The sequence below is a fragment of the Strongylocentrotus purpuratus genome, unplaced genomic scaffold (assembly GCF_000002235.5).
Source record: "Strongylocentrotus purpuratus isolate Spur 01 unplaced genomic scaffold, Spur_5.0 spur5_scaffold_12, whole genome shotgun sequence".
In the NCBI taxonomy this organism is placed as follows: Eukaryota; Metazoa; Echinodermata; class Echinoidea; order Camarodonta; family Strongylocentrotidae; genus Strongylocentrotus; species Strongylocentrotus purpuratus.
The window spans coordinates 31,305,901-31,329,745 of NW_022145597.1; the positions used below are offsets into that span (position 1 = coordinate 31,305,901).

The window sequence follows — 23,845 nt, forward strand, 5'->3', positions numbered from 1 at the left end:
AGAAAAAATACACTTTAAATGTCAAACTGTCTTAGCAAAATAATTTTAGAATCAATTTAATTCATATTTTCGTAATTATTGATTTTTCGTTTTTGTGTCCACTTTTATCTTGAAAAAGAAAACCAGGCTCTCCTTTTATTTCTATTAAGAAATAAGCACTTATGTAATTCATTATCAAGAATGAAACAAAACAAATGAATGGAAAATCATATAATGACATGAAGAACACACACGCACACACGCACAAAAAAAACAAGCAGACACATAACATCAACTTACTGCCAACACTGCCAGTACAGGGCTAGCAAAGGCCCACATGAATCCGTTCTCAACAGATAGCCAACAACTGAAATGATAAAGAATTGAAATAAAAAATATTTACATTATTCTATCTATCGGTAAATTAAACATTCATTGAATCATCTACATTGAACGTGTAGTATCACATATGAGTTTCAAGCTGCGATGTTAGGATTTGGCAAATGCTGCGTTGTTTACTCACAGACACATGAAATTTGCTCTTTATCTCCACATTTTCATACAGTAAATGTCAATATCATTTTTGTTTTGATTAAAAAATAAGCATTACATTATTACAAATTTATGTTCCATTTAATCAAGTATAGTTTATCTCATAAAATGGTATCTCAGGATTACAATCCTTCATTTATTATGATTCATCTACCCCCATGTATAAATACACCAAATTACAACACAATTTGCTGAAACATAACAATTTTAGAAAAAATACAAAAAGTGAAGGATGCAAACTCTAATCACCTGTTTCAATCAATCGCATTATAAAACAGACAAATTATCATTTTAATTCATCCACTCCTTGTGTATAAGTCAGCACATATGTGTGAACAACACATTTAAGAAAAATGCAAAGAGTGCAGTATATCAACTTACTAATCATCTGTTCCATAACCATCTAGGCGCAGCCCAAGAGACACTGCAATAATTACAAGAGGTGAACCTGAAGAAAAAAAATGAGAAGAAAAAAAAAGTAATTTATGAGTATGGAGACATGATTTATTTGCCTGTTTGTGGTAGAATGGTAATTTGGAAATATAGTAAATGTGTACATCCAAGTTGCCTGCCTTGCCATAGTCGAACATGAATGCATCAGTATTTACCTTCCATAATCATCTCACTCTCCCTTCTATAATCTTTCCTTGTTTCACCCTAATCCAACTTTCCCCTTCTTCCTTCCTGAGCGAATTATCGGCCGGCGCGCTTTTCAAATTATCGGGAGCAAAAAACCTAAAAAAATTGTGCTCAATACCCGCCCCCCACCCCCCACTGAGCAAAATATCGGCCGGCACGATTTTCAAATTTCAGCACACTAAATTTCATATTGATTTCAAGTTACCCCCCCCCCCCCTAAGAAATCCTGGATCCGCGCCTGTCCTTACCCCCATCCTGCTACCATATACATCCATGTCTTGCCTCCCTTCCCAAAGGCCGAGCGGGACTGCATCAGTTTCATCATTCCTTCCACTCCCACCTCCCTCTCTGTTCTCTAATCTTTCTCTTTTCCCCTTTTCCCCCTTCCCCCTCCCCTCTTCCCTTATCTCCCCCCTCACCTTTCCTTTCCCCCTTATTTCTTACCCCATCCAGCTACCATATACATCCATGTCTTGCCTCCCTTCCCGTAGGCCGCTCGGGCCTGCATCAGTATGTATATGCCTTCCATCAGCATCCAGGAGAATGTTGATGTGAAGAGGTAGTGAAGCAGCACTGCTATGGATGTACACAGCTCCTGTCGGTTGAACGAAAGACCAGGAAGATTAAGGGTAAGGAACTCGGGGGCATCGATAGGCAAAATAGGGGTACGTGAGTGGATTGGACAATCGTGTCTCCCTATTGAAACAATTTTTGACCAGTTAAAGAAGTAGTAATACAGCCGGGGGAAGCAACAAAAAGGGGGAGGGGGCACATTTATTTTGCTTATTCAAGAACTTTAAATAAAAATGACAGTTTGAAATATGACAACATTTTGTTGTTGCTCGTTTCATCTCTGGGATTAAAAAAAAAATTATATCTTTGCCTCCCTCCCCACAACAAAGTTCACTCCTGAACTAAAGAAGTGCATTTAAATCAATCATTAGATAATTTGTTTAAATTGTAAAAAATGGAAAAATAAACTCCTTTTACCGATGAAGCTGTTCTTTCTATCCCGATCAGGTATAGGAGCTGAGCCGATAGTAATGCTATACACAAGTTTGTGTGGATGATCGTGCGTTGAGATTTCATCAACCTGTACAGAGGGTAGTGATACGAGATACAGATTTAACAAAGAAATTATTCATACCCTTACGAAGCTTTGTAATGTTTTAAGTATGTGAACAGTTGATATGTCCTGATTTATGTTTCTTGAGAATGTGACATATCAAAGTTAACATTCATCAATATTCAACAGAGGCTCTAAGTCAACCTTTCATCCTTGAGCTACAAAACACGAAAAATATAAACTGTACAAGGGGTCAAATGTTAACTGTAGCTTATCTTCTTAGTGCGAGAGGCATGGCTACAGGGGGCATGGAGGGGGATGTGCCCCCATCAAAATAATGATGAAAAGAGAAAAAATGAGAGAAAGAAAAGGAGATTGGAAGGCAAAATTAATAAAAAAAAAGACGACACTACTCACGCAGAAAAAGAACCAAAGGTGATCCAGTATTTTCCCCTGCAATAAATCTTTTTTGAGCTTCATTTTGTCAAAGATATAGAGTTGGGTTGGGGTTTCAAGTAGGTTCTAGGTTGGGTTTAGGGTTAGGGTTAGGGTTAGGATTAGGGATAGGTATAGTGTTTGAAGTTGAAGTTGGGAATTCGACTAGTGTAAGGAATCTAACATATATCAACTCTTCTCAGAGGCTGTATTGTACAACCTAACAGGAATGGGAAAAAGAATGACTTAGAAAACAAGAACGAGAAGAAAATAACAGTAGCTTTGTCAGTACTTACTTGAGTAAAACGAACGTGGAGAGTGAACATACTAGAGCTGCTATGGATAGGGCCAAACCAATGTAGGTTAACATATCCAATGTTACTCGGTGTGCAAGGGATAATACCTGGATTAATGATTTGAAATAGATCTTGTATAAGTATTTGATGAATTACAGGTTTAAGATATAAGGCATGTTAACTTTTTAATGAAATTTATATCATTAATGAAAATGAAAATAACATTGAATAGTAGAAATAGTAGTAGTAGTAGTAGAAGTAGTAGTAGTAGTAGTAGTAGTAGTAGAAGTAGTAGAAGAAGTAGTAGTAATAGTAGTAGTAGTAGTAGTAGTAGTAGTAGTAGAAGTAGTAGTATGAGTAGTAGTAGTAGTAGGAGGAGAAGTAGTAGTAGTAGTAGTAGGAGGAGCAGTAGTAGAAGTAGTAGGAGTAGTAGTAGTAGTAGTAGTAGTAGTAGTAGTAGTAGTAGAAGTAGTAGTAATGATGATAATAATAATAATAATAATAATAATGATAATAATAATGGTGATAATGATGACGATAGCAATAATAACGTTAATTATAATAATTATAATAATGAACTGTTATTGTTAATATTATTATTGTTACACTAAATTACACTAAATTATAACTAAATAAAGGAGTGGAGAGAGAGAGAGACAATAACGGTAGTATTTAAAAAAGAAAAGAAATAAGGGTGGGGTATGGGGAAAGAAAGACAAACGAAACACAAACGGTATTTGCTATCAAATGAAGATAATTATGAACATACTACCGGGGTATAAAAATCCAAAGATAGAATATCAATGAAAAAAAATATTGTATAGCATGGCAAAGAAGCTTTAAGGGTGAGGAATTGCTTACTGGATTAAAGTTACCCCCTCCCCTCTGACTGGAACTACATGTATATTGTAATTTATGTAAAACAGAAGCACATGCCTAAGTATGTAAACAGGACTATTTTAACAATAAGGTTTGTAATACCTACCACCGGATTTGGGTTAACTTGCAGGAGAATAGCAAAATTAGTCAGGTGATCACAACGACACGTGATCTGCGAGCCATTGGTTTGGTTCCTATAACAACCGACTGTTGACCACACCCCTCCTGATTCCTCACTGCCGAAATATTAATACATTATGATAATAAGAATACAAAATCAAATCAAATCAAAGCAAAGCAATCAATGTTTCACTCAAATTGACAATGTTTCAATAATAATTATAGTAAGTAAAATCATTCCTGTATTAATTAAAACGAATGTGTTTGTTTGCTTTAATTTTTGTTTCTTCTCAGTGTTTGCCACAAAGCACTATTTGTCTGATAAGTAGAGATATACGAATTAAAAACTTGTATGGTTATCAGATTGTTATCTACAAATTTAATTTAGGAATAAGATTACACAATCCCCCAAACTAAAATAAAAGAAAATACTAACATCTATGATATCAAATAAACACAGAGTTTAATCACAAATCAATTTTGCATAAATTAACTTGTTATGATACTAAGAAAATGTTCAGATAAATACGACAATATAATAACATGGTTACGGTATAAAACTACTGCAAAACCATCAGGGGGTGTTTCACAGATAAGATCGACTGTAAGTTGTACTTAACTATGGCAGGCCATTCATGTCACTGGTTTCTCTCTCTATTGGTCTCTCAATTATGATCTTTAGATAATGTTGTTTTCCTTAAATAATGAACTCTTTAAAGATGTAAATTCTGTAGATTTGTGACCACAATTTATACCTTCCTTGAGAAACCAGTGCCAGGAATGGTTAGAGAAAGTGGCGTGAATGGCCTGTCATAGTTAAGTCCGTCTTATAGTCGATCTTATTCTTTGTGAAACACCCCTCAGGATTATGAATGAATATCTTACTCTTCTAGAAACTCCCAGAAGACACACAAGGATTGAGTGTTTGTTGTATTTGCATCCTAGAGGAATTAAAAAGAGATTTTGAAGAATATTAATTACACAACGAACACAATTCACTTTTCATACTCCGGATCTAGACCTTAGATATTAAAGTTGTTCACCAGTTAATATTGAGAATTGCTTGAAAATCAGCAAACCAAGAGTCAAAGAAGTGATGATTTTTCAGCACGAGTAGCTGTTGTTGGTGGTGTTTTTTTTTAAAGAAGAAACGAACATTGAGACTAACGGCGTTTAGGACTAGTAAACTTTGTGACAAACAAACGTACTTTAAAAACTTTAGGACTGACAAAAATCTGGGTGGGACACGCGTTTCGCTGCGTGCAAGATTTTTTGGTAATTCTACAATGTCCAGTGTTTGCATGACACAATGCACGTGGAAACTGCCGAGAGTGTTTATTAACACCCCCCCCCCCCCCCCACACACACACACACACCCTTCCCCCTCATCTTAGCCCATCTATCCTCACCTCGTTCAGTTCTAAGACCAGTTCAATCGGATCATTGGCACTGAACGTGACCTCTGACCCGTCAGTCGCCTCGACCTGGATTGACATGATCTTTGACCCCACGCTGGTGGGTGTGTCGTTGCCATGGAGTCCGCCAAGCTGGGACGATGATGTCAGATGAAGATTGTTGAACACCACTGCGCTGATGGTGACTATTAAAATACATGGAAAGAAGTCATGTAAACATTGTGATTGTGACATATTTAGCTTTAGCCTAATATTATTACAAAGATTATTACAAGTCTAGACAGGATACAGTTTAAAAAAGAACACGAGAGAAGACTTTGAAAATCAATCTAATATAATTAATATTACCTCGTTCACCATCGTTTGGAATGTGTGAGCATTACCATGAAATTTTGCCTAATCTAAATATGATTTCTATTAATATACAATAGGGTATTGAAATTGACCTTAATTTGATATTTGAAAACGTCTTTGCGATCATGTAAAAGTGTGTTAATAAATTCATCTGGCTAAGTGGATAACACAACTCCCTATTGAGGTGAATTTAATGAATAAAAAGGGCTCTCAATTATTACAACGACCTCCTTGCCCCATACTCTCTTCCTTTCCTTTATTCGTTCTCCCATTTTCTTCTGATGTTTTCCATTTAATTGGAAGTGCCCAAACACTGTATCTACACATCTGAGTTGTAACAGCACAAAGGTTTCAATGATAAATCTCACCATTTCTCCCTCTGAAGACGGCTGGTGGGAAGTGAAGTTCATTCATACTGGAGTTCACACTCACTATCACTGGCTCTGTGATGTTTGCGGTGTCTTCTGGTGAGATCTTTGTTAATTGTAGAACTGTTACAAAAAATGAATGAAATCAGGATAAAGAAAATCAATCATTATTAAGGGAACACAATTTGAATATAATTTTTTGAAAATAAACACCGCACTCCCCATGGTGTTTCATCTACTCCCCAACCCCGCCACACACTCACACACATCCACACACGCACACACACAGACTTGCACGATGGCTTAAGCATTGTCAGCATATTCCAAAAATTGATTCAAATCATCATGATGGGAATTCAGTGTTAACATAACCTGTCGGGGAGAAAATAAAGCAAACTATGTAAAAGAGAGATTGTGAGTGAGTGGGTGGGTGTGTGCGTGGGTGTTTTTGTGTGCGCGTGGGTGTGTCTGAGAGAGAGCGGGGGGGGGTGGGGTGAGGAAAGCGGGGAAGAACATAGGGGAAAAGAAAAAATATTAGGATAGGAGTAGCCGTGTTCATTTGTTTATATTTCATTTGATGACGATTTAAATTCTACTTCCACACATCAGTGTGCCATCGCATTTGAACCTGATACCAAAGTTACTTCTCTGTTCGTGTTTATTCTCAACTCAAGTGACCAACAGGTCGGCAGCCCACGAGATCGACAATGTTGGTCTGGCAGGCCTCCTGGAAGAGTTACCCGAGGGTTCCCTATTCTACTGTCTACGAGACAGACTGCACATCCTGGATCTTCTGACAACTCTACCGAGGGTTCAAAAAACCGACATTAGGGACTTTTAGATTTGCACGTCGACATCTTTGACTGCAACGTGTGACGTCATTTTAAGGCACTGCGCATGCGTTACGTCGTCTCAGTTGGCGATCGAGAATGCGTCAACCTTGATTTTCCTAAATCTAGTACATACATACATATATATTGGTATTTGTATAGCGCCTTTACATGCTCAAGGTACTAGTATGCCGCGAGCGCATAAAATATACAGTTCCTCAGGTAGACAAAGGAACATCCTTTCCCTGCTATTATGTAAAAATGTGTAGAACAGGTGTCACATGCATATTCACCTCTTCTACACATTTTTACATAATAGCAGTGAAAGGATGTTCTTTTGTTGAGGGTAGAATGAGGAACTGTATATTTTGTCCTCTTTCTTTGTCCGTGATGTTCATAGTGTTACTTCCTGCATGCATGTATCGTCGAGTGCAATCTAAAAGATTTCTAATTGTAGTCAACATGGGCAGTTAAGTATGTTGACACGCATAATCAGTCGGCGTTCGTCGTGTTCTCGTTCACTCAATCTAAAAGTCCCTATTGTCGGTTTACTGGGATCTCCCTTTATGCAAGAGATAATCTTCTCTTTGTGGGGATCCACTAAACCCCTTCTCTCTCACCTAATTCATCGTTCTGTATGACGACCTTCTTCTTGGCTGGTGATAAGAGGTTTTTAGCTGCATCCGAAGCGAATGATTCAAGAAGTTCCATAATGCTACTAGCGTGCTTCTTTGCGGATGTCGAATTCTACAGGGAATTAAAAAAACACGAACTTTTATTCAAAACGCTGAGGTACTTCACGCCGAGATTTTTGCTAAATTCCCTCTTATATTTCATCTTAAATTTGTTTGTCCTATATCGACTAAACATTTCCTATCTTGATCTGTGTCTCTGTTTGTTATTCTGCTTATTGCTATTATTGCTTTTATGAATTGATATTGAATGCATACCGGTAATTATAATATCGAGGGTTCAGTGACACAAAGACGTAAGTCCATATTTTGCCATAATGAGTATTTGATATCAAAATGTTCGGAAATATGTGGACTTTCCAAGAAACACAAATACTTAACTCCACCCAACACCCCATTGAAGTCGATGGCTAGTGAAACATAGACTTAACTCCTTAAGGCCCAAGTGCTAACTTGGCACATAAACCAATTTTTCTCGAAATGGCCAAAATGGAGATACGTCTTTGTGTCACTGACCCCTCGATATGTTTCCACAAGGACCAGACAAAGAATACTATTGCATGGTTACGATTTTTGAAATATAAAAAGCCGCATTTTTGGGCAGGATGTCAATCACTTCTCCCTAAAAGATTCTCAATGATAACTTCACGATGTGGTATCTGTGGGGAAAGCTGGAATACTCCTCCAAAACTAAGGATGTTCATACGTTCAGGACCTATTGACTTATTTAGTATACAAATTGTAAACATGATCTTTTTAACAATGCTTTATTTTAAATTTACAAACCAACGCCATTACTAGTTCAGAACCCCCCCCCCCCCAAAAAAAAAAAAAAAAAAAAATATATATATATATATATATATATATATACAGGCATGCTTCTACTACAAAGGTTACTAATGATGACCAGACAGAGGCCCATCCGACATAGCAACAACTAATATATCAATCCTACATTCTGACTTACTGTAATACCATAGCTTTGAGCAGGTGAATGCAAAGCTCGTCATGAACTGTGTGAGGTAGAAACCATTCGTGTATTTGAATACCATGTGAATTGGTCTATTGTTAAATTAATTCCAATTCATGGACATCAGTTAGAAATATTTCGCATTTGTCTAGGAAATATCTAATGATGAATCTGACTTCTATTTGAAATACTCAAGTGCATTTGAATAAAAATCCATTTCTATTTAAGCTTTCCAGGTGGTGAATTAGTGTATTCTGTTTTGTCATTTTGTATGCCAAACACTTTCCATTCGTTAGACAACATGCCAAGAAGTTTTCGGGTAGTGGAGCACCAAATTTGTTGATTTACAAAAAGAATGGACAACCGACGAATTACCCCTATGTCACAACATGGATTTGTTTGAACAAATTATTGTTTGATTTGTTTTCAAGAACGATTCGATAAATCTTTTATCATCATTAACAGCAACCTGTCCAAGAAAGGTTCATTGGCCTTTTCATACTGCCAAATAACGGTCACTTTAAGTTCTGGTAAAAGAAGACGACCATTTAAAGTACCTCTGAAGATACTGTATCGGGATCCGTCAAAGTGTCGTTCGGTACAAGAATGGTTTTGACAATGTCCAAGAACGTCTGTAAACAACAAGAGGAAACAAATATTTTTGAGGATTAGAGCAACAGTGATTGGCACAACTATAGGAAAAACACATGGGGGACACTTGGAAGTCGAGACACGAATTGGTAAGTTCTTGACGCAACTGTGCGACATCTTTATGAAAATCCCTCTCAGCCTAATCCTTAAAAATTTGTAAGCATTTTAATTTCGTTGCCGAGCTGTCAGGTTTTGAGTATTGACTTGCTGATGCGAAGAGGAAACCAGATCTAAACCCCAAAGCCGATCAATTTAAAGTTTCTGTATAAGGTTTATACTGGCAATGATCTACAATAAAATTCACCAGCCCTTGTTATTATAAATTTTATATGAATTTAATGAGATTGAATTTGATTCATATGTCATTCATTTGTAACAGAATGTGTATTTAAACAAAAAAGTTGAGTACAAAACTTTTAATGCCTTCCGAATGTCAGAAGAAGCAGGTGATTTATTCACATTTTATGTTTAATTCTAGTATTATGTTTCTGGAACAGAATTATAAATTCCATCCAAACCCAAATTCCCACCCTCCTCCGCATCAGTGTTATAAACATAATATATCACGTTTGGGATATCACGCTAAAATAAGAAAGTCTCTTCATCGTTTTCGTAACCAGGTAAACTTCACCAATACACCTTAGTTCCTTTCTAAAATTCATATCTGTTGCATTTAAGTGTCAAATAGACGATGACTTGTAAATATTGACAGAACAGACCTGAGCCGTTTCTTTCGTGGAGGCTGCTTGGGATGAAACGGCAGACAAGGTTCCCTTGATGCTGTCGATATCCTCTTTGTTCAATTGCCCTGATGACTGTTGTGTCAGGTTGTCAACGACATTGAGCGCTGTGGACGCTGTCTCAAAGGTTACAGTAATGTTAGCATCGGTGACAGCTTTGAAGACTTCTTCAACCTGTTTCATGAGATATAACAGGGATAATCTTTGTGACATCTAAAAAAATAGATTTCTATGGCCATTTACTCTTCGTCTGTTATAATACCCGTTGCACACGAGGCGGGCGTCATTGCAATTTGCGTTATTACTCGCACGATTCAATTAATTTGCCGGCGTAATAATGCCTTGTAATAATTATGCCACAGGCATAACTCACTATTGCAGCATAATTTATGCAAGGAGTTCTATCGATTACCCGAGGAAATCAAAATATGCCGCAGGCAACCAAGTTTATCTCACTTGCTCAATTAAAAAAAGAAGAAATTAATTGGCTAGTATCCAAAATACAGGTATATGTCAGTGATTCATTGCATGTTGTCCAAACGCCAACTGTCGATTTTTAAAGAGAATGTTGGCCCGAATAACATGGTCATTTTTGCAAGGTAACTGTGGCTACATTTTCAAACAAAGTATTATTGGCAAAGTGGATCTTCTTCTCCGCCCGACATGTCATACTCACCCCCTTAGCTTTAACAATCTCACTTTGTACTTTTTGCTCGGAGCCCGTAGTCGTAGCGGGCGACCGGCTACCACTTGGGTTACCACCCGTCCCACTGGGTAGAATCGTTGATGATGGAGCGAGCGTCGGATCTGCATTTTTCTTTGTTTTTTGTCCATCCGTTGGCACAATCGAACTAGTAATACTTGTACTATGAGCTGTTGTCGAGTTCTGTACCTGTCCAGGGGCTGTTATTTTTGCGACAACCAACGCTGTGGTTGCTTCAGTATTACTACTCGTTACTTTGGTTATAGAGTTGGGCGTTGTCACAGCTGCAGGAGTGGTAGGGTTCCCTTGAGGCGTTGGAGACGCTGTAGACCCCCCTAGAGAAAGAGAGTCGGAATTTCAATATCAATCGGACAGCAAGAATGTCAACAAAGAACGGCGAATGTTACCCACTAAGAAAATGCCCTCTCTAGATTATTTCGGAAACGGACAGTCCAGAAGACCGACAATAATTGATGAAAACGACAGGCCACGAGAATGTCAGCCTACAAGACCGACCGCCTACGAGACTGACATCCTTACAAGAACGATTATGTTGGTCTGGTGAACCATTAGAGAAGTTGTCAGAAGACCCGCAAGACGGACACTGTCAGTCTTATGGGCTCTCGGTCTCCAAGGCCATTGGTCTCGTTAACCCTCAGATGATCTTCAGATGGTCCACGAGACCTAAATGGCAGTCTGTCGATCTTGTGTTCTGTCTGTCGGTCTCATAGGCTGTAGCCTGCTTGGAAATGTTTTCATATCTAATGTTGATAGACCGGGTAACCAACAAAAATTAGGGTCGGCACATTTTATGTGCGTGTGTATATGTGTGTGTATATGGGAATGTGTGCGTACGTTTGTGTGTGTGTGTACCTAAGTTATTCCCCCGGATTTTTAGAAACAGGCTGGTTGCGCCCCCTAAATCGACCAGTGTTTAAATTCTTCTTGAATTTTGAAATTTCACATCAAGAATTTTGTTTTTCTTACCACTCCCGCCTATGAATGACGTCAACTCGAAGCGCAAACACGGTAAGGTATTATTTGCGACCGGATAAATACGAATAAGCTGACAGTACATCGGATTGGGTAACGTCTGCATAACGACCATGTTGGAACTCCAGGATCCCTCAAAGATCTGTGATTAAATACAAATGAGAACAACAAACAAAAGTGGAATTTCCAAACTTCAAATAATACCAATTATCATGATGATAACGAAAACAATTTATGGCTGCTGATAAAGTAATATTGTTGGGGGAAAGACTGATCTGGTGGTGAAAGGGAAAGAAATATGAGTGCATCAATTATTGTGAGTTATCGGAGGAAAAAAATATATATTTGTGACCATGCGACGATAGTGTCATTAAAATATACCTTACAATACTATATGGCACCTCACCGGAAGTTAAGTTACACCTTAAGTCGTGTGTTTGTAACTTTGCACCCCTAAATATAGAAATTGCTGCCTTGTTTACTATAGCACTTGTTACGGTAAGTGGTGTACATTCTTGGTTAGGAGTACACAGGTTCTCCTTTGCTTAAAATAATTAACCCCTTGATTAAGAGTATTAACTGCACTCTTGCTTAGAGGTAAAACGCTGCACCTGTACAATTTTTCACTTTTTGTAAAGGGTACAGAGCTGCACCTTTATACCTAGGTGAAACGTTGCACTCCTAAAGTGTACAATTTATACTTAATGAATACATTTTGTATTTAATTCACTTTTACTTACAGTTGGGTAATCCAGGTTGTCGTAGTTAAGCCAGGTATCTCCATCATTGCTGACCCGGATGTAATATTTGGTGACCCAATCAGTGTATTCCCTGCCCTGGATCATGATTCCATTCAAGACCACCTCTCTTTCCATATTAACCTGAATTCAGTTAAAAAAAAAAAAAAATGCAATTGAAGATAAACACATATGTATGATTCACTTTGTAACTGAATTTATAGAGAGGAAAGGTCTAGATTTCCTCCTTAAGCTGACTCCGCTTTTGAATTTAAATATGAATTCAAAAATCTTTACTGTCGAAACGTCTACATAATTCCCTTCACAACCCGCTCATGATCCCTTGCTCCCCTCATTCTCTTCTAAATAGTTGCATTAGGGTATGTTATGCAATCTATGCAGACGAACCCAGCACAATAACAGGTTGCATTCAGGGACATTATGTTTTCTTTCCTTCGGGCCAATGGTATCACGTTCTGTGGACCTGTACTACACCCTCATCACCATTACTATTCATCATCATCATCATCATCATCATTATCATAATCATCATCATCATCATCATCACCACCATTATCATAATCATCAGAAAACAAATCATATGAAAACAAAAATCCTCATCATCCTCATTATCATCACCATTATAATCATCATAATCATCATCATCACCATTACCATCATTAAAAAAAACGAATCATATGAAGAAAAAAAAAAATCAGCATCATCATCATAATCGTCAACATCATTACCATTATCAAAATCATAATCATCATCATCATCACCATGCACCACCACCTCTACCATCATCATCATTACCATTATAGCCATTATCACCACCATCACCACCAAGAAGTACGAATTAAATCATTTACAAATTTGAATACCTGAATCCAAGGGTCCACGTCATTTCCATCGGGGCACCAGCCAGTACCGTCGAACAGGCGTGCAGATATGGCCGAGGTGTTAGGATCGCGTTCGCTGGATGACGCAATCTGACGGTCTAAGATGTTCAAGTTCTGCATCCCCAAATTGGTTTCTTTCGCACCTATAAAACTATCTGCAAGGATGTTGAACATACAGAAACATTTCGTATGATTTCAATGAAGATACAAGTCGTGCCATTATAACAAAAAATAATGTTGTGGTAGATAGATACAAAAGAAGTTAAAACCACTGAGTCTTTCTTTTAAAAAAATGCATTACTTAAAAAAAGAAAAATAGTAAGAAAGAAGTTTAGTGTATATAGGTAAACGGCTCGATAGTCTATCCACCGGAAACAGCTATACCCGGACCTTTGACCTCTTTGGACAGGACAGGATGACGCAATAAAAATTGAAGTATTTAGGTCTACCGCAGGTGGGGTTGTCCGTACTGTATACACCCAATACTCCCTTCAAGGAAGGATTCTGTTTACCTCTGGCCCTTGCCTGCCTAGGAATGATTCTTCCCGCCCCTTGCTTATAAATTGTAATGGAGGTACATACATGGAAGGAGGTATATACCTGAGACTAAGTGGAAACTATCTGCCTTTACCTCCCTTGCCTGTCTGGGAATGATTCTGTCTGCCCATGCTCATAACTTGTAATGGAGGTACATACATGGAACGAGGTATATACCTGAGACCAAGTGGAAACTATCTGCCTCAATGGCCACCATGGAGTAACCATCTGCGACGATTGTGAACACTGCAATTAGCTGTTAGGATTAAATAATAATAATAATAACATCAAAATATAAGAATAACATTGTTCCAACTAATACAAATGGTATCGAAAATAATATCGCTAGTGACATTCGTTTGTCTCGCAATGTATGGTCAACAAGGGATCTGAAAGATCACGACGTTTCCGTAGAGTACAGAAGACGCTTGCTTGCAATATATTTTATCACCTGACGAAATGTAGCAGCGGCGCACGAAACGTTGTGATCTTTCAGATCCCTTGTTGACCATACATTGCGAGACAAACGAATGTCACTAGCGATATTATTTTCGATACTATATCCGCAATGAGTAATATATTTAGCAATACAAACGGTATTTGTATAATAATAATTATGGTTATAACGATAGTGATCATACTTTTTATATAATAATTATATCTTGCTTATGTTATTACGAGTTGCAATAAACATAATCATGTATTATCATAGAATCATAATGACATACATGGCCATTATGAACGGTTAGGGTAGTAATGCCAGAAATTACCTTAATAATGACAATGCTGACAATAACACTTTAAATATGCAAAAATCAATGCGAAAGTTAAAAAAGTAATGATAACTATAATAAAAGTAATTATCAAACAAACGTAGATTAGATAATGGAATATGTTAATCAAAAGTTTTATAAGAATATTGAATAAGAAATGTATTCATGTTGACTTTCATTTTGTTCCGAAAATTAGGAAGTCAAAATTGATATCTGTCAAAATTGATATCTGTCAATAATATTCTGATCAAAGTTACTACTTTCAAAAGAAAGACAAATTGGACACGCCTGATATTTCTCGCTAAATTGACGTTCATGGTGGAACTCTCTCCATTCCCCTGGCGAACCACCGCCGGGTGAGCCATGAACCTCGGCTATGACCTCGTCTTCGTGGGCCCATGAACCGGATGTGATCTCCGTCCAGACCCTCATGATAAGCGTCCAACTCGTCCGGTCGTCCCCGCGAAGAAAGTAGTTCAACTTCACATGACCTTAAATAATGTAACATAGTGATTTGTGTTCAGATGTGATCGTTCACCGTCAGTGAGAATGATGATAATGATGATGATAAATTGATAATGAAAATAATAAGCCCAATGATTAGGATAACAACATTAAAGTTTTAATGATAATGTTGAAATTAAGGTTACGATGATGAAGCTTGATGACGATTGTAATATTAATGATACTGATAATAATAATGATAATAATAATAATTGTTATTATTATTATAATGATAATAGTAAGAATAATAGTGATAATAATAATGATACTACTACTACTAATAATAATAATAATAATAATCATCATCATAATAGTAATAATAATGATAATACTAATAATGATAAACTTTCTGGCTCCAAGAAAGATTATATTGAAATGCTTAACAATATATCTGTAAAGCGCTTAGGTACATCGTTGGATCGGTGTATTGAGCGCTATATAAAAAACGGATTATTATTATTATTAACAATAATTCTCCCACCCTTCGAGAACTTATAGCCGCCTTGAACATGCTGCTTGCACATCAACATTATTTTTTTCCAGCAAAATCATGTGACCCAAGATTCTCAGGTGATGATTCCTTTTAGTATATTTGCAGGGGGCTTCCCCTTCTCCGGCTACTCCATCCCCGCTCCCGGCCCCCCCCACTCAGTGTTATTTAGGGTACGCATATGCGTGTTCCAACCGACCCCCCCTTTTCAGCAAAAGTCCGGTGTGTAAAGTCAATACGGCTCGACCTTTTTCTTTTGTATACGAGCCTTTTTCCGCACCCCCCCTTTTCAGCAAAAGTCCGGTGTGTAAAGTCAATACGGCTCGACCTTTTTCTTTTGTTACGAAAAGGACATTTTGGCAACACGCATGCGGTCATTTTGAAACCTGAGTGGGGGGGCCGGGTCCCCGCTACCCGAACAGGGGCTTCCCCTTCTCGGCTACTCCACCCCGCTACCCGAACAGGTCAATATTATACCTCCACGTATGGTCAAGGCTTCACGATAGATGACGGTGGATGTGAACACCATGTCTGGGGGAACATCAGGACACAGCCATGATGACGAAGACGATGACGTCATACCATGGGCAGCCGGCGACGTAATATCTACGCTGAAAATGTCGGTGAAGATAAACCCGGTGGTTGCGCTCTCAGTGACGGGCGAGAGTCCACTGCCCGTTTCAGGCCAGGCTGATGAAGGTGTCACGGCGGAAGTGTCCCACTGCCTGGTATGTCCCGGACAGAACGTGTTAGAGATTTCAGTCCCGCTTAGGAAGAAGTAGTAGTCTGTAAAACAGACATGATACGATAATTTGAAAGAAAAAAAAAGAAAAAGAAGAAATACCAAGAGAAATAGGAATAAGAAGAAAATTGTACAGAGTAAGATATATAAATATGGATTATATAGAAATAATTATTTTAACATAAACTAGAATATCAAATTATTTGCCTGGATCCAGCTGAGGCATGCGGCTTGTCATTGTGTTGAAAAACTCAGCTGCCCCAAATAATAAATGAAGGTTTAAGATGTATCAATCTTTCGGTCAAACTAATGTGTTGTGCGCCTAAGCCACTGAAAACATTTACCCAAAAATCCAAAAAGGGAGAAAAGCAATAACAAACATTGATTTAAGCTACGCAACCACTATTCTCTCATTTCCATTCGCATTTTATATATGAACCCAAAAAGAAGAAGAAGAAGGAGGAGGAGGAGAAAAAGGAGAAGGGAAGAAGGAGAAAAAAAGGAGGAAAAAAGGAGGAGAAAAAAAGGAGAGGAGGAGGTTACTACTATCTAATTTTCTCACCTTCTTTATAGGTCTCTATTGGAGGGTTCGTAAAACAGCTGCATTCAAGGTGAATATCTTCATCGGTCGCATATTCAATATGATCGTCTAAATGGGTACTGTTAAAATCTGGCCATTTCTCTGTTAAAAACAAACAAAATAATAGTAATGATAAGTAGTGTGTGTGCCATTCAGCTATCAAGAGTGATAGAAACTGGTCTGAACTTATAAGTAATTCAAGGATACGAATACAGATTTTTTGTATTGTTCATAATATGTTATGATACATGTAGGGCGGGTGGTCTGACAAACCTTCCGTTTAAGATCACTTTAAAAAAAGGAAAACTTCTACCTCATCAGACTAACTTCTTAGTTAAACCCGATTTCGGACAAAAGTCTAAACCCAGAGTAGAGTCCAAACTTAAGTAGACATAGTAGATTAGGGGCCATAGAGTTTGGGTTTTGTGTTAGTAATTGCCATCAGGGGCGGATCCAGCCGGCGACAGGGGAGGGGGCCCAATTCGTGAGAAAATATTTAGCAGCGAAACAGCCTGCCGATAACTTGCTCATTGTTGTTGTTGTTCGTCTTCTTCTTCCGCTTCCTTCGACTAGACATTATTTTACATTTGTCACTAGGTGTCAAATGGGTATCAGAATGGAAAGGAATTCCTTGAATGCTGTGAGCATCGAAAACGGTAGCCTAACAGAGCAGGCTTACTATTGGGGCGCTTACATGGAGCACCTTGCGTGGATGATAATTTATGTGCGTTATGTAAATATTCAATATCATCATATTTTAATGGAATAGGCCTAAACTTATCATAATCTTTTCAAAACAGTAACAGATTGGTGGATAATAACACTTTTAGTGTTCAACTCACCGAAGTTCATGTAGCCGTATATCTCGACTCGGAGGCAATTGAAAGCGGTATTTGATGATAATATCTTGATCCGGATATACCGGGCGACAGGATCCCACGTTGTTATATATTCTTGTACATCTTCTGCACTATTTGCACTGTTTCCCTGTAGCTGAAATATGAACAGAAATAATAATCAAATAGATCATTACCATTCTTAATCTTTGTCATAATCACTTGATATTAAAGACATTAAGAAACGTCGGAAATCTGTGACGTAATGATTTAAGCATAAAACTTACCTTCTTTATTTTTTCGCCTTTATCTTATCATGCAAACATGTGCACTTAATATCGGACATACATATATATATATTCATCACTGTTACTTTTTTAATCGTTTTGGAGTTGAATCCTCTCCAAATTGAGTGGAATCCTCTCTGAAGAAGTGTTTCGAATCACTCCTTGATAGTGGATTTCACACATTTTGAATGTATATTTTGACTCCAAAACGAAGGTAATCCCTAATATATATCATCAAAGAGTGGACTCCATTCCATTTTAAAGAAGTGCCAATAGTAAATGTAATACTGCAATAATACCATCCGAAAATAACTGCACGAAAAAAAAGTAAGTCTCGACACCTCTGGACTAGCTTACGCTCTTTCTCATCGCTCACCTCTACGTCCACGTAAGAATAGAAGTCATCTACCACGCTCGTTTTAAACTTTAACTCCGTCGGGTACGAGCCCGACGCCGCCGGGTAATCAACGGGCGTGTTGACGAGCCCATGGACGACGAACTTGTCGATGTGAGCATGGGTCAAAAGGTCAATTTTTATCCAGGGTTTGCTTTCAGCAGGGGCGGCACACCAAGCAGAGGGACCGTTAAAACGCCCCTCCCCGGGAGCATGGGCCTCATCGAGGTAAGAGCTAGCCGAAATTTGGGCGCTCGCGATCTCACCGCTTTGCATACCCAACGGTACTGCACCACCTGAGAGATAGAGAGAGAGAGAGAGAGAGAGAAAGAGAGAGAGAAAGTCAAATGTAAAAGTATGGCATTGGTAATTGAGAATGGGGGTGGAAGAGAAAGTGCGAAATGATTTATATGCTTGCGTGTGTGTATTTATATTATATATACGAGGCGTTGGGGACGTAGTCCCCTCATTAGTGTAAAACAAAATCAAATCAATGTTTGCCATATTCAGGCAGCGAGGTGCTTGAAGATCCTCAAGTCCTTCGAATTCGGCCAACGTGGATCAAAGGGAGAAGAAAAAAATTGTGACTAGAAATTTTCGTCTCTTTTTTTGCTTAAGGGGGGGGGGGGGGGGCTTTTGAGCGAAATAGCGGCCGGCACGATTTTCAACTTTCAGCACACTAAATTTCAAATTGATTTCAAATTTTGGCCTCCCCCCTAAGAAATCCTGGATCCGCGCCTGATAGGGATATCCTTAAATTTAGACAGCGAAGTGATAGAATAGAGTCTTTATTTAGGTGACGGAATAACATTTTCTCTACAAAAAATTGTCAGAGATTTTATGCTCACTTACGAAATAAGATACACATTGAAAAGTTCAGATTCACGCAAGTGGCATTAACCCTCTCGCAAAATATGCCTGTAAATGTATATGGACAGAGACACAAGAGAGGAGAATAGTAGCCTAGGGGAGGGATGTAGCATATAGCACAATAAATTAGCAGACAAATATTGTGCCGAGCGGACAAATATTGCATAAATGTCATAGTGACAAAAGTAAGATCCATTATTACTTGACATAGAGTGATAAAGTTTCTGATATATATTTTACAAAAATAGGATATTTCAGTCATCCATAATTTCATGGATATGCCACTAACAGAAAAACAGATTAGAAAATGAAAAAAATGTACCTTCGTAAGTTGCTCCTAGAACGAAGATTCGCATCCATATTTCTCCCTTCCATGTCTGTGGCAGAAGTATTAGGCCTCTTGCTTCATGCCATTGATTAAACATTAGCATAGCATAACCAGGCGTATAGTCCAGTCCAAAAACCTGAGGAAAAATTAAAAAGTAAAAACAAAAGAGTGTTTTTGAAATTGGACATCTGGATTTTAGGGTGCTAATATTTTATTGAAGCGCATAACCTAATATACGACACTATTTACTAATTGTGGAGCAATGTCAAATTTGGCTACTTGAGCGCTATATAAAAGAACGTATTACTACTACTACTACTACTACTACTACTACCACTACTAATATCATTATTAATTTATTTTTATCATCATTATTAAAGTGACTCGGTAACATTGCCTCAGATTCTGAAACAAAATCCTGGATTTAGCTCATGCTGCAATCATAATTGAAAAACCTTTCAGTCAGGAATCATATGACTTTTACAAGCCGATTGCCTGTCTGGTTATCAAGATATTCATGATTAATAATCGAAATTTCACTTTTCGTTTTCCTAACGGTTTTGATAAATTACAGTCTATTTGGGTAGTTTCCGAATCGCTGTCAGTGTAATTGGAAGGTACTAAATCTAGAGACGGTTTTCTAATTATCCATATAATCAGCGGTTTATTAGACGAATTGTGCCGAGGTGGGTCACGATTAAAAAAAAAAGTCTTCATTAGGACACCTAATTCTAGACGTACCACAGACTCGGTAGAGCTGTCCTCGTGGTAGTACTTCCATGCCGTTTCCCGCGTGTCGGTATACGCGATCTTCAAAGACGTCACACGCGCTGAAGATTCCTGCCCTCCTAGAATGATAACGCCCTGGACGGTCACGGTCCTGTCGAAGTCCACACGGATGTAAGGCTGGTTGACATCGTCATCTTTCGCACGCCATCCGTTAAAGTCTTCGTAGTCACCCAAGATGTTGTCGAGCAGGTAGTCGAGGTCCAGAGGATCAGCGATGAGCTGTTGTAAGAAGGCCTTTTCGGGGTTGTAAATCGCTTTCGAAGTGGAAGCCGATATGGACGCGCTCCTGAGGTCCACGGGTTCGGCACGGTCTACAATATTGAAATAGAGAGAGCAACAACGTGATATTATTTTGATTGAATCACGATAATCTATTCTTGAAATATTAACTGCACTCGCTACTATATGACAAACATTTTGTACTGTCCATTAAGAGAGTAGGAAATGCTATAATTTTATGAATCTAAAAAAAAAAAATAGGTCAAGAGCAGTTCTTGCGACTATATTGTGGAGGGGATGGAGCTGTGGGGGTGCTTGGGGCTCTACATGTTCACCATATCTCTACTGACCGTCAGATCGGAAAGACAGCATAACTTAATCCACCCAAATATTTTGTCCTAATGATGTTCTTCTTAACAAAAAGGACATAAAGGAAAACATGGCCGACCTACCACTGTACTGAAGGTTCTTTGGACAATCCAAACTACCACAGTGCTTTGTAGTCGCCAACTGCAGGTTCCCATTGAATCCGTAGTCAGTGGCGAGCGGCAACAATGTGACCGACGATCCATACCCGACACTTGGAAATTCAGGTGTCAGTGCTTCACTAAATAACACGGTGACATCCGTTCCTGGCAAAACTATTCCCTCAGTGAAGGGAGCGATTTCTGTGTTCCAAGCCGCGACATTGTTGACCGCTGTCGGTTCTGTAGCGGTAGCTTCCCCTAACGTCGTTCCTGAAGCTATAACTTCCCCTGTCATAGTTTCTGCAGCGTTGACTTCGCCTACCGTTGTTTCTCTTACAGTTACTTCAGCCAAAGTCGTTTCTGCAGCTATAACTTCACCCACCGTTGTGTCTCTGACAGTAACTTCAGCTAACGTCGTTTCTCCGTGCATGGTTTCAGGTAAGGTTGTTGCTTCAGTGGCTACCTCCCTTATAGTCGTTTCTTTGACAGTGCTTTCCGCAAACGTTGTTTCTTCAGCTGTTGTTTTTCCGGGCGTTGTCTCAGGTGAGGTTGTTTCGCCAATCGTGGTCTCAGAAAACGTTGTTACTTCAGTGGTTACCTCCCCTATAGTCGTTTCTTCGACGGTGCTCTCCGCAAACGTTGTTTCTTCAGCTGTTGAATTTCCGGGCGTTGTCTCAGGTGAGGTTGTTTCTCCAATCGTGGTCTCAGAAAACGTTGTTACTTCAGTGGTTACCTCCCCTATATTAGTTTCTTTGACAGTGCTTTCCGCAAACGTTGTTTCTTCAGCTGTTGTTTTTCCGAGCGTTGTCTCAGGTGAGGTTGTTTCGCCAATCGTGGTCTCAGAAAGCGTCGTTACTTTAGAAGTCACCTCCCCTAAAGTTGTTTCTCCGACGATGCTTTCCGCAAATGCAGTTTCTTCAGCTGTTATTTCTCGTTGGGATGTAGGAGACACAGGGGACCTGACGTCTCCTGTTGTCGTTTCTCCATTGGTCTCAACGGGGTCATCATTCGGAGGTGTATACAGATAAACATCAATATCCCCGGTGTGCGAAATGAAGGACGGTGAACAAACTGTTCCGTAGCCAAGACAGCTGTTGCTGTATGCTTTGGTTATTGTCTTGTGACAGGAACATTGGCTCTCACTGTCTTCTAGAACTGTCCCTTCGCAAAGGCCCAAAGAACCTGAAACGTAAAAAAGACATTTGTAAGAAAGAAAGAAAGATATAAGAAACAATAGATTTAGCTGGGATCAGCGAAGGAACGATTCTCAACATGCACTGATTGATCAATTTCCTATTTTACCAGAATGATCAGAGACATTATTTAAAATCATATACGAACGACTAGGCAATGTGCGCTGATTGTTTCTTTGCCACAATATTTCAGACGTCAACAGGAATAATAAATCGTACAGAAGGTATACTTAAAGATCTGAAGAAGAAAAGTTGTAGTGAAAAAAACCAACATTAACCATAGTGCAATCATGATTCAGAAAAGCGGTTTTATGATACACGTTTCTTCGACATTTACTTCAAGATCATTTTCTGCAATAATCCCTAACTACAGCCTAAACCAAACACATAACATTACGAACCAAAATAACACTGAGCTCCTATAGGAAATCTATTTATTCAGATGGTCATTTCTCAGCCAATACTTAACATGTTCAATTGGTTCTCGACATTTTGACATTATTTTGTATGCTCTTTCGTTCAAATTGGGGAAAATCCTAAAAATAGATTTTTATGATGCCACAGCTTTGGTACTCTCTAGCTAACACTTATCCTAAACCTAACCCCAAAACCCAATTGCCACCCAATCCTTTACTTTGTATTTTAAGAACTAAATAAAATCCGGAGCAAGTGTCAGATCACAAGAAAAATAAAAAAAAGAAAGAATGTCTTCGGGAAGCCTTACTTTCTGTGAATTTGATACCAACATGTGTTACGTCACAGGTTCCTCCTTGCTCGAAGCAGTTCAGGATATTGAGACTTTTTGAGTTACAATGCGGATTCTTCACTGTCGCCACATACAAGCTCTCTGGAAACTCCCCGTCGCTACCGAACCGATCAAAGCCATACTGGCCGAGTTGATCCGCAAGTAACTCGCCCGTCCTGGTGTTAATTTCGCTGCTTCTGCAGACGGTGCCCCACACCCCTGTATCAACAGGGTCAAAGATCTCGATTCGCCCCTTGGTCAGTGAAGCGCCCTCTACGATGCGGACGTTGGAGGGCATTGCTGCAGAATAACAACAAATAAAGTGGCAAACTTTAGTTTCAAAGTGCATGACATTATTTCAAGATTGAAGGCCTAGTTACATACTAGGCTTAGATTTGCTATCAATTTAAAAAAAAAATAATTAATGAATGATTTTATAGCATCATAAAATTGAGGGAATCGCTATATGGCTATCATTGGTAGATATGAACGAAAGAAGCTGATGTCCTCTAGAGTTGAAGATTTGAGTTGGCCTGGCGGTACCGTCAGTGGTAAGCTTTCTCTCTCCTCTTCTTAAAATATAAAATGACTCTGATTGACCCCACTTTGAAACCGAGACATGTCTTTCGGAAAGTGACGTTAAAAGTAAGTCCCAGACGTAAATATATCAGATTTGATTGGTTGATATCCGTCTATAAGCGTCCAATTACACACACACACACTCACACTCACCCGCAAACACGTATCCACATGGCTTTCCCCTCTCTCTC

At 38.7% G+C, this 23,845-nt stretch overlaps 2 protein-coding genes and 1 long non-coding RNA gene across 3 annotated transcripts; all 3 read right to left on the reverse strand.

Annotated features, from left to right (window-relative positions):
• Positions 1 to 283: 283 nt before the first annotated feature.
• LOC115922777 lies at positions 284 to 1,758 on the reverse strand. The gene is made up of 3 exons (XR_004063607.1): positions 1,615 to 1,758; positions 913 to 979; positions 284 to 346 (listed from the first exon to the last, which is right to left on the reverse strand). It is a non-coding gene; the product is annotated as an uncharacterized LOC115922777 (long non-coding RNA).
• A 1,205-nt stretch (positions 1,759 to 2,963) lies between these two features.
• On the reverse strand, positions 2,964 to 11,329 carry LOC115922520 (adhesion G protein-coupled receptor L1-like). The gene is made up of 10 exons (XM_030981488.1): positions 11,311 to 11,329; positions 10,879 to 11,024; positions 9,966 to 10,160; positions 9,153 to 9,227; positions 7,554 to 7,680; positions 6,104 to 6,226; positions 5,376 to 5,566; positions 4,852 to 4,907; positions 3,953 to 4,082; positions 2,964 to 3,074 (listed from the first exon to the last, which is right to left on the reverse strand). The coding sequence occupies exons 1-10, from the start codon at positions 11,327 to 11,329 to the stop codon at positions 2,964 to 2,966; spliced, it is 1,173 nt and encodes a 390-aa protein (XP_030837348.1).
• Positions 11,330 to 12,654: 1,325 nt separating this feature from the next.
• Positions 12,655 to 23,840, reverse strand: LOC105447325. The gene is made up of 12 exons (XM_030981489.1): positions 23,055 to 23,840; positions 21,123 to 22,319; positions 20,404 to 20,762; positions 19,657 to 19,798; positions 18,447 to 18,760; positions 17,790 to 17,940; positions 16,930 to 17,049; positions 16,103 to 16,411; positions 14,920 to 15,122; positions 14,036 to 14,114; positions 13,304 to 13,476; positions 12,655 to 12,681 (listed from the first exon to the last, which is right to left on the reverse strand). Exons 1-12 carry the CDS (start codon positions 23,422 to 23,424, stop codon positions 12,655 to 12,657), a joined length of 3,444 nt encoding a protein of 1,147 aa, XP_030837349.1. The 5' UTR covers positions 23,425 to 23,840.
• Positions 23,841 to 23,845: the final 5 nt, after the last annotated feature.

Coding starts and splice junctions, on each gene's coding strand:
- LOC105447325 (XM_030981489.1), bottom strand. CDS start 23,424: ATGCACTTTGAAACTAAAGTTTGCCACTTTATTTGTTGTTATTCTGCA. Junction 17,050..17,789: donor ATACGGCTACATGAACTTCG/GTGAGTTGAACA, acceptor TGTTTTTAACAG/AGAAATGGCCAGATTTTAAC. Junction 14,115..14,919: donor AATTTAGCGAGAAATATCAG/GCGTGTCCAATT, acceptor TAATCCTAACAG/CTAATTGCAGTGTTCACAAT.
- LOC115922520 (XM_030981488.1), bottom strand. Junction 6,227..7,553: donor CATACAGAACGATGAATTAG/GTGAGAGAGAAG, acceptor TTTTTGTAACAG/TTCTACAATTAACAAAGATC. Junction 4,908..5,375: donor TGGTCTTAGAACTGAACGAG/GTGAGGATAGAT, acceptor TAATTCCTCTAG/GATGCAAATACAACAAACAC.